Source organism: Copadichromis virginalis, linkage group LG11, assembly GCF_057382275.1.
Source record: "Copadichromis virginalis isolate Kocher_CV1m ecotype Utaka linkage group LG11, C_Virginalis_male_GT1.1, whole genome shotgun sequence".
NCBI classification, from domain to species: Eukaryota; Metazoa; Chordata; class Actinopteri; order Cichliformes; family Cichlidae; genus Copadichromis; species Copadichromis virginalis.
In genome coordinates, this window is record NC_140628.1 from 24,734,653 (window position 1) to 24,745,778 (window position 11,126).

Sequence of the window (11,126 nt, forward strand, 5' to 3'; positions counted from 1 at the left end):
CTAAAAAAAAAACAAAAAAAAAAAAAACAGGGGGTATCCATCCATGAGGGGTGCGAGCAGAATTAAAGCTGGTATGAAAAGAATTTTTTATACCAGCCTTAATCTGATTACAGCTTCTTATTTTTAAACTAAGCCACCTCTGAAGGATCAGAACTGTGTTGAAGCTTAGTTTCAAAACAAAAATCTTAACCCTGAGTAACTTTTAACTGAGAAAAAAACTGTTTCACATGTATGTATGTTTGAGAGGTAAAGGTGTAGATCAAACTTAAAGCAACTTAAACTGTGACTGATCAACTCTGCTTCGATTTCACAGCAAAATACTTATTAATGCTGTTACTGATTACAGGCTTTGTTATTAATTAATTCAACAGAACCAATTAGACACTGTTGCTATAGTTTGCACATCATTAACCTAAATGCACTGAAATAATACAGATGAAACAAAAGTAGAATTAAATAGAATCTTTATTGTTGGACACAGACATTGGAGGCAACTATTTAGACAGATATTAACATGAGAAAATCTGAAGTTATAGATTTTTGATCCAATCCAAGTTTCTTCCTTTTGGTTCACGTGGATGAGCTGGAATGTCGGGCATGTTTCCATCATCTCGCACGGGAACTGTGAAGAGAAAATAAGGTAGGAGTTTTAGGATGCTGAAACGTCAGCTTTCAATTACACTCGAACCTGCTGTGACATAAAGATCGCCAGTGTTTACCTGGGTAGTTGTACGGCACAGCTGCGTTCAACATTGCTGTATATTTTGTAAGTGGGCTGATGAACGGAAGAATGGCACCTGAGAAAACATTTGAACACATATGGCATTACACTCACAGTTCACTATGCCTCTATAGGTCAATTGAGAATAATTGAATCATTGCACAAGGTGCACAGTCATACAGAAACATAATAAACACAGATAGCAACGACTCTGACTGGCATGGCTTTAAGTGTCAATATAAAGTTACTCATTTAAAATGCTGATTTATGAAAATTCAGACCAAAAGATTTTGGAGCCCTCTGACCAAAAACCGTTTGATGTTAACTTGTCCGGCATTTTGGACAAGTTTCATTAAGAAACTGTATACACACTCCTCCCTCATTGAATTGCTTTGTTTAGATTCTTTAGCTTACTAATTTTCTCCAGTTTGAAACGAAATAATAATGCAGAAGAAGTGATTTCATGTTAGTTTTCACAACAAATTCCTCCATGACTCAAACATCCACATATCTACTACTGTGGAATCAGCAAAGACGCCTCAAATCGCTGGTCGTTGAATAACACGAGTAACCAAAGCCAACTGTCTGCAGTACATGAAGCAGAGTAACATAACAGGCGGGCAGATGGTGATGCCAAGTTAGCCGAGATTTTAGAGTCAAGCTGCCAAATAATTTCTTAAATACACTGCTGGAAAGTTCATGGGCAATGACATTGTTATTTTCTGATTATAACCTAATTTGATATTGGCCACAAAAATTCAGTAAATTCTGTATTGTGTTGTTAAATAATGTATTTATATCGAACTTTTCTACACCTACTTACCACACAAAGCACTTCAATCTACAAGTTACATGTTATCCAAATAGCACTGTATTCCATAAACTTTAAGCATATAGCTGCTAGAGGTGGGAATCACCATACAACTCACGATACGATATTATCACAATACTTAACGCACGATACGATATTATTGCAATTTTTTAAAAATATTTTGCGATATTCATATTCTGTACATAAAGGTAAACTTTATCAATATTCATTTTATCTAATATCAAAGTCTCGCACTCAGTCTTTCTCTCATTTCAGTCAGTTTTATTGTTGACAAACTGAACGGTTTGTATTACAGTCTAGTCCAAATTAACTGAGTGCAACCATCTGGTACAATTATAGCTATTCTGAACTATGCAATTTATGAAAACTATGCAGCCCATTCAGCAACTGACAGATTTAAAAGTAAATGAAAACAAAATATAATTTTACATTAAATAAAAAAGTTTTAAACTTAACTAAAATAAAACATGTCTTAAATTAAAATAAGTAAACTGTCATGTTTATTGCTGCCAAAAAAAAGTTAAACACATTTGGACAGTGAAGGAATGTCAGGATTCTTGCTCAGAAAAAGGATCAACATGCTCTGAAGTCAGAGCACAAAAACCTTTTTTGTAACAAAATATCGATTTCTGCTGTCCCTGTATCGATACATTATTAGCAAACAAAATATCACGATACTACACAGTATCGATTTTTCCCCCCACCCCTAATAGCTGCCCCACATCCACGGCCAGTTTCAAACCACCAACATGCATAAAAGTTTCAACTGTGAGAGGACGCTGGAACACAGCAAGGCTCGCTGGTGAAGTACACCATCGTGCCACCTCTATACAAGCAATGTAGGATCGCTCGATGCCACTCTCTCTCTCGTTTGCAGGTGGTTCAAAATGCAGCCGCTCGACTCTTAACTTGTACAAAGAAAAGGCAGAATATCAGTCCTGTTTTAATCCATAGATTACCTCCACAATATATTACAGATCTTTTAACTCCAGGTCACTGAGGTCATCATCACAACAACTTCTTTCATAAAAATTAAAAGTGATTGGGTTTTTGCTGTGTTTACCCCCCCTGGCTCTGGAATAGTCTGCTACCCCACATAAGAAGCTGTTCGACAATAAACTGTTTTAAATCAGCTCTAAAAGATCGAAGCTCTATCTACTTTAAATTGCCTTTTGTCAAGTGTGAGGTGACTCGTGGATTTTAATTGGGTTCTTGAGACCTGGATTACAAGTGACTGTGCCTTTAAAGCACTTTGGTCAACTACTGTTGTTTTAACACGTGCAATATAAATAAAAGGACTTGACACACAAAGACTATAACGTGCTTATTTGTTTTCTTTATTCGGTCTTTCCATGCTGGACATATAAATCGTATACTCAGTTAAATTAAACTGAACACAAGACAGCTACGCTGATGTAAGTCTACGAAAGCGGATTATTGTGAGACGTATAGCTAGCAATCTTCTGATTAATATTTCATGTTGCCACACTGTCATTCATCGGCGTTGCAGAACTGCCATTGTATGTTATTTAAAGCTATGCTCTCTCTCTCTCTCTCTCTTTCTCTCTCGCTGCACCACTCTCACAGATTTCTAACAGGTTGGCGACTTACCAACCAGTCCAATTCCACAAGAAGCCATGATAACCGGCTCCTTGTTCCACGCATTCCTCAGGAAAGCTCCGATTCCTGCAGACAGAAACCCACGGGCAGGTTAAAAACCGCACCGAGTGACAGGCTACGTACGGTTAACCAATGCTAGTTAATGTTAGCAACACATCCAAGGTCACATTTTTCGAACGAATACATCAGAACTAAAGTATTTCTAAGATCCGGTTAGAGTAATTTTAAATATATAAGGTGTTTATCTGTACTATCCGAGGGTCCAAGTAAACCGAATTTCACTGATTAGAAGTCAAAAAGATGACAAAATATACACATACCCGCCATATTGTCTGGTGTAGTTTCCACCGAGCGAGTTCTCATGGGAAATGTAGTGACTGCTAAAAATGACGTATAATTCCTGCGCCCGCCGCACGAAAACAGAGAGGGAAACAGAGGATCCCTGGAAGCTTCGGGATTGATTTAAGTCAGCTATCATGCTATTAAACGGCCTTAGCTAAAGCTAAACAGAGAAAACGACACTGCACGCAGCTTGTGCTCAGGCTGATGATGACACTGGTCGAAGTGTCGCTTTAAACACACGTTAAAAACATCGTCTCGAGACTAACAAATGTAAGTACTATTAGACTAATGGATTGTTTTAGTACTAAACAATAATCAGGCGTGGTGACATCAGAAGTCTAAAACGTGGGAAATTCTTGTTTTGAACTTTTCAGCCGTTTTTACTCCACTGGGAACCCCGACCACTATATCAGGCTTTTACTGACTCACAAACAGCTGTTGAGTTACTGTAATTACTATCCAGATCTCAGCATCGCGCAGTAAAATAGTAGATTTAAATTTTGTGTTATAAGTTTATATCGGCAAATAATGTGCAACTAAATCTTTAAGATAAGTGTAGCGGAGTAAATCCTGAGCACCTCCTTTGCTGCAGGTATTTCCGCTATAAAGTCAGAGGACAGCTGCTGTCCACGTGGGTCAATTTCAGCCACTTTGCTTCACATACAAACTGAGTGGTTGGTTAAAACACCATTGCTGGCGCTAGGCAGTGAGGCCGTTGAATCCTATTTGCCCAGTGTATTTGCTAGTATTTCTTCTTGATGAATGACTCATAACCGCTGCACAGGCTGTTTACATTAACAGAGAAACTTCTTTCCCTCCAGATGATGGAGGATTTTTCTGGCTTGGCTCTGCCTCCTTTATTTGGAGGTCACATCCTGGAAGCAGAACTGGAGCCTGGTGGTGTGGAGCTGGGACCGGGAGAGGTAATTTTATTGATCTTTATAAAGGTGCTTGTCATGTTAGCACATATGGTAACACTTAGTTAGTTTGCCAATTAATACAAATTCACAGCTCATTTAACCAAGTCTCCAATGTTGCCAGCAGATATGAATCAGTACACTGATGCAGAATTTATATAATATAATAGTAATGCTGGTCTTAAAAACCTTTAAATGAAGAAACACCAGTCATTATATTTGTTTAAACAAGACACTCATCCTTCACAGACATTTACTCCATTTTTTTCTGTCTTCTTTTTTGGTTCAGGAGTTTAGCTTTTTTAGTTTTCTCCATCTTTTCCCTTAGAAATGAGACTACATTAGTACTCAGAGAGCTGACCTTCTCCCTATGAACTTCGATCCTCTGTGACACAGATCTCATGCATGAAAATGTCACTGAATAGCTGCTACTTTACACATCATTGCCCCCTCTCCTTTCCCATTAGAATTTTTAGAATATGGGGAGTTTGGCTCAAAGCACATGGTTACACTCCCATGTGCTACCCACATTTACATGTAGTGGAGATTAATCTTTCTAATTCATTATACACTGCATAGCAGTTTTTATTTCCTAGCTCTTGCTGAATAATGTGGCTATAATAAGATGACTTTCTGCTTGACTTGGGTTTTGCTTTGAAACATTGAACAGGTAAAAGTGTTTTCTTGTGAGAACAAACAATGTGATGCCAGACACAAAACAGAATCCTGCTTTTGTATTTGTTTAGGTGGAGCTGGGTCCGGGAGGCACCGAGCTGCTTGAGAGCACAACACAAGAAGATGAAGAAAAAAGAGCTCTTGACAAAAGGAAATATGTGGCTCTGAGCAGGAAATGTAAAGAAATTGAACAGGTGTGTGTTATGGTAAAAAAAAAAATGATACGTGAATAATAAAAATGACCAGATCAACACCACTGAAACAAAGCTTCACACAGCAGTGCTGCAAACACACGCAGGTACACAGCCCTCCCCTCACTAGCAGCTAAACAACACTTTGAGGTGTCAGTAGAACTCCAGTTTCAACAACACTGAAGTATTAAAATGTTATGATAAACATTAACCTGGCTGGTACATTACTGTTATATTATTATCTAATAGCCACATTATCTATCTATCTGTTAAGTTATTATTAAGGTAGTGACTATGGCTAATAATAAAACTTTGTTAGGGCTAGGCAGCAAACCGTACCAGTCCTGCCCATAACATGTGATGTTAATGGAGGGTGTTCATTTAAAAGTAACACATTACTTTTATCTAAAAAGTGTTACATTGTGTTGTTAAGTGCCAGATTGAGTCAGAGGGAAGTGTATCGGCAGCTAGACCAAAACGGCTGACAGAAACATTAATGAATCTATTTGATCAGCAGTGAAAGTCATGAGAAGCACAGCAGTGACTCACACAACCTAAAATATTGTTTGTTTGGTTTTTTAATATAATATAAAAAAAACTGCTCTCATTGATGTTATTGTTTTTTTTTATTGTTTTAATCTTCAGAAATAATGCCTTCTTTTTTTTATTTTTTTATTATTTCTTCTTTTTTTTACTAGTAATAGTAGTAGCTTCGAACATAGTATTGAGTATTCAGTGTTTTCCTGAGTATCTGTATCAAGTTTAAATTCTAGTATCTAGTAAATGGTTTGTGCGACCTTACATCGCACAGGCCTGACTTCTGATTCAACTGCAATTATTTCAATAAGGTTTCTGAATATTCTCCTGCTGCTTTAATATTCTGATATATCAGTTCATCATTGATCCAACACATGCACTTTGTTCAGGTAAATCAGAAGATCCTGGGTCGCCTTCACCAAGTGCAAAGAATTACTCGACGTCTGAAGAAAGAAAGGAGGTATAAACTGTCATTATAATAACTGAAGATTTTGTATGTTTTCTGAGAAGTTGCTCACTTTATGGCTCATCTGTGGGTTGTGTTAACTCTCACAGATTCCTCATGAAGACCTTAGATGCTCACGGGGATGACTACAGAAACGCTCAGCTCACTATACTGCTTGAGGTAAGGATTACCAAACATGGGTGGATATCAAAGACAATATAAAAGATGGAAGTAGCTTCTGCGTATGAAAAGTGAAGCCAACGCATTAGTGCAGGGTTAGGGAACTCCAGGCCTCGAGAGCCGGTGTCCTGCAAGTTTTAGATGTGTCCTTGATCCAACACAGCTGATTTAAATGGCTAAATTACCTCCTCAAAATATCCTGAAGGCTGTATCCCAATTCAGGGTCTGCAGTCCTAAAGTACGCAGCCTTAACGGTCCACAAGGGCCGCATACTCAAAGACCGCTAAGGCCGAAGTGACAGGCTTGTGAAATGGGACGGTCTAGCCTCCGTCGTGCTGCCCAGGTTGCCTAGCAACCATGACACTAACAGCTGTAAACATTTCATACAGCATTATTTGACAGAAATGAAGGAGAAAAGGTTTTGTTCATTTGTTTGTTTCTACATGAGCTTTGATTTGATAAGTATCTGAGGCTGACTGTGAAATCATGATTATTGGGCTTCACTTCTGTACTGAACAGTCATTTAAGATTAGCTAGTAAATAACAATTAGCTCATGTTGTTCATGAGACTAAAGTCATCTCACTTTGGTAATGTAAATATAATATGGCCAATATTAAAGTTATAATTTCAATCATTATTAGTTATTACAGCAGTGAATGAACTCTGTTTCAAATACTGAGCTTCAGTAAAGATTCAAGCTGCATTTATTTAAATTATTTATATTTCCTGTCACCTTAAATCTTCACTCAAAGACAGGTTTCTTTGACACTGTATATATAACTGTGTTATATATATGAGAGACACATATTGTTCTTTTAATATGTTGGCATTACTAAATTTGTCTCAGTGCTTAATTTAAATATCCATAAAATCATCACATTCTCTATAAGATTAAGGTCAGCTATTGAACGGCATATATTAAGTAAAGGCTTTAAAACCAAGTTAGTACAAATGTCACTAATGTCACATAACTTTGCCGACATGTGGCCAACAGTAATGTTTTAATGTTCTTCGTTATTAAACATTCGCACATAAATAAGTGACATCATATTCAGTACTTACTTTTAAAAGTTTACTCTCCGGCCACTCCTCTTCTGCCGTTTTTTTTTTTTTTTTCCCGGCAAAATTATCCACACCCACCGCCGCGCTATGAATTCTGGGATATTTTGGGCCACGAAGTCTACACCACCACATCCTTAAAATTCAGTGAAATGAAGGACGCATTTGAGGGACGCATTTTGAGCAGCCTTTGAATTGGAACAGTCTTCGTCGCATCGCTGTGACGCAATTGGCCTTAAAATGCGGCCTTTAAGGCTGCAGACCCTGAATTGGGATACAACCGAAGTTCTCCACAGGCCTGGTACTAATCATTTGATTCAGGTGTGTTGACCCAGGGTGAGATCTAAAACCTGCAGGACACTGACTCCCGAGGCCTGGAGTTCCCTACCCCTGCGTTAGTGCCTTAAACCTTCTTTTTAATGGATACCAAAGCGCAACTTCTCTGGGTCCAAAAAGACTTACTGTATAGAAGTGTATGGGAAAATAACCTGTGGCTCCCTCATTCTGTGAAACCTTTCCTGATGTTGGTAGTTTCAGGCCAGGGCAGTAGGCAGGGTTTTCCTTCAGCTTTCTGTTTGTATTAGTTCTTCTGCTTTTGCTTGCTAAACTTTGAAAGGTCCTACAGAGATAGTTATGAATACTATTTTGTTTTTCCCCTTGCCTTTGTTTCAGGATGAATCTGGAGCCCATTTGGAGCCGGCTGCTGCAGCGGAGGATGAAAAGCTCAACGGTGTTTCCGGTTCCACTCCATCTGCAGCATCACATCATGTGGCTGGGACAAAGAAAAAGAGGCATCGAATTCCTCGTCAAGAAAAGGATAAAGAGCCACAGGTGAGTAAAGCTCTTTCCTGATCAGATGCTGCCTGTGGACGTTTAACTGTGGGTATGTTAAAATGCTGGTAGTCCAAATCACGGACTTTCTTTTCTCAGATCGACCCGGAGATGTCGGCGTTGGCAGAGTCACAGTTTGGAGAAATGTCCAGCCCGACCTCACTGTCTCATTGATCAAACCGCTGTCCTGGATATCACGATGATGGTGACTAGGATAAGAGCACCCAGTTTCCAGGACTGTTTAAAACACTGCCTTACTTGAGTCAATCTTTGTAATGTTGTGGTTTCACTTGAATATTGTGAACAGATTGAGTTCATGTAACACGAGATGTTATTCACCTTATATATGTGTATATTTGTTTTGTATATACGAGGTTATGTTTTTACAGTTGACAGTTGATGGCAACATATTTATGACAAGCACGTGATGCTGAAAACATGATTTGATAAATATTTGACGTATTAGATGAATATGACAGGGTATTACTATCATTACTTGAGTTAGGATTTTATCCGAGTAAGCAGATGGACTCGTCGTCATATTAAACTTTTACACTGTGCTGTTTGGGTTTACTTTTCTGTGATTTTGTTTTTTCCCTCTTTTGTATTCACTCATCTGCCTTCACATGCTCATGGACTTAATGTGGCATCTCATTCTTAATCGATAGGGTTTGACATGATTTCACCCCACCTTGTGAAGCTATAACTGCTTCCGCTATTCTGGGAAGGCTTTCCACAAGGTTTAGGAACGTGTTTATCCAAATTTTTGGCCGTTTTTCCTGAAGCACATTTGCGAAGTCGGACACTGATGTTGGACGAGAAGGCCTGGCTCGCAGTCTCTGCTCTGATTCATCCCAAAGATGAATGCCATGAGGTCAGTCAGGCCAGTCAAGTTCTTCCACACCAAGCTCGCTCATCCATGTCTTTATGGACCTCGCTTTGTGCACTGGTGCGCAGTCATGTTGGAATAGCAAGGGACCATCCTTAAATTGTTCCCACAAAGTTTAGAGCATGAAACTGTCCAAAATGTCTTGGTATGCTGAAGTATTAAGAGTTCCCTTCACTGGAACTAAGGAGCCAAGGCCAGTTCCTGAAAATCAACCCCATCACCTATATGGAAAGCTTTTACACAAATATTATGCCTGAATAACAAGTTTCAGTTGCAGTTTGTTTCTGTGTTAAAATAAAAAATAAAAAAAATGCTAGAGCAGTCAATTTGACATTTATTCATCTTTTTAATACTGTTAACCCCCCCCCCCCCACCCCCCCAAAAAATAGATATAGGTATGAGAGTGAGAGAGATGTTAAATATGACATAAAAAAAACGTACATTTAAAATAAACATTACACAATACACTTACCTACCCCTTCATTTGGCACACAGTGCTTTCCTTTAGATCTGTCTTAATTCTTTGTGGCATAGATTCAGCAAGGCGCTAAGAACATTCTTCACAGATTCTGGTCTTTGTTGACAAGATGGCATCACACAGTTGCTGCAAATTTGTAGGCTGCGCATCCATGATGCAAATCTCTGCGGAGGACATTTGAATACAGTGAACATTGTCATGTTCAAGAAACTAGTTTCAGATGATCTGAGCTATGTGACATGGTGCACTATCCTGCTGGAAGCAGTCATCAGAAGATGGGTACACTGTGGGCATAAAGGGATGGACGTGGTCAGCAACAATCCTCAGGTAGGCTGTGGCGTTTAAATGATGGCCCAAAATGTGCCACGAAAACATCTTCCACACCTTTACACCAGCAGCAGCCTGAACCATTGATAAAAGCCTGGGTGGATTTGTGTTTTGATGTTGTTTATGCCAAATTCTGATTCTATGATCCAAATATTGAAACATCAAACCGGATAGTGTTTTTCCAATTGTCTGTAATCCATTTTTGGTTAACCTGGTGTTCTGTTGCTGTAGCCCATCTGCTTCAATGTTTGACATTCTTTGTATTTATATATGCTCTTCTGCATATATAAGGGTGGCCTGATGTCAGTCTTTAAAAGGAACTGCACAACATTGTTATTCCTTGTCCCCGTCCCCTATCCTGAGACTAAGTCCAACACTGTGACTTGCTCTGCAGGACATGCACTTTTCTAAAGTCTGGCTTTTGCCCAATGCATGTGAATTGTAGTCAAAGAAAGACTAGCCTGTCTAATTCTATACTAATTAGTAAAAGATACCCAGACATCACGAGCATATCAGATTTTGGAGAAAACTGCCACAAAGAAAATGAAGTGGCACTATATTTTCAGAGATAGAAATGTTGTCTTTATTGTTATTATTATTATTATTATTACTTTATACTAGTTATTTTTCTGTTTCATACATGAGAAAATATGTTATGGAGTGACACAGTATATGTGTGTCATAATTGGCTAACATTTGTTAATATTTTTAGGTGTGGCTAAATAACGGCACGCCAATCTATGGATTTGATTTTGTGACAAATATCAACATGATATTTGTCACAAAACATTTAGCATATTTCTGTTTTATTTCAGCATATCTTTTAAGTTTTGGTTGTTTGTTTATATTAAATCCTTTACATTGCAACATTCTAACTAGTGTTAAGAAATTAAATTAAAAATACATTTTCAAATAACGAAACGAGGTATACAATTTCCACACAATGAAGTTATAAGTTCGTAAAAAAAAAACAAAAAAACAATTTAAATGTAGAAATTTGCATTTTTGTGAACCTCGGGTGGTTTTGTGTCGATCATCGATCGTCACTTCGCTGAGCCAATGGCTGGTTCTCGTTCCAGCG

General features: G+C 38.3%; 2 protein-coding genes across 2 annotated transcripts; one reads left to right on the forward strand and one right to left on the reverse strand.

Annotated features, from left to right (window-relative positions):
- Positions 1 to 447: 447 nt before the first annotated feature.
- On the reverse strand, positions 448 to 3,578 carry ndufa3 (NADH:ubiquinone oxidoreductase subunit A3). The gene is made up of 4 exons (XM_085473992.1): positions 3,494 to 3,578; positions 3,165 to 3,239; positions 720 to 797; positions 448 to 622 (listed from the first exon to the last, which is right to left on the reverse strand). The coding sequence occupies exons 1-4, from the start codon at positions 3,534 to 3,536 to the stop codon at positions 531 to 533; spliced, it is 288 nt and encodes a 95-aa protein (XP_085330118.1). The 5' UTR covers positions 3,537 to 3,578; the 3' UTR covers positions 448 to 530.
- Positions 3,576 to 8,911, forward strand: tfpt (TCF3 (E2A) fusion partner). Its single transcript, XM_085473991.1, has 7 exons — positions 3,576 to 3,785; positions 4,337 to 4,438; positions 5,179 to 5,301; positions 6,225 to 6,295; positions 6,391 to 6,460; positions 8,193 to 8,351; positions 8,451 to 8,911. Exons 2-7 carry the CDS (start codon positions 4,337 to 4,339, stop codon positions 8,523 to 8,525), a joined length of 600 nt encoding a protein of 199 aa, XP_085330117.1. The 5' UTR covers positions 3,576 to 3,785; the 3' UTR covers positions 8,526 to 8,911.
- The last annotated feature ends 2,215 nt before the right edge of the window (positions 8,912 to 11,126 follow it).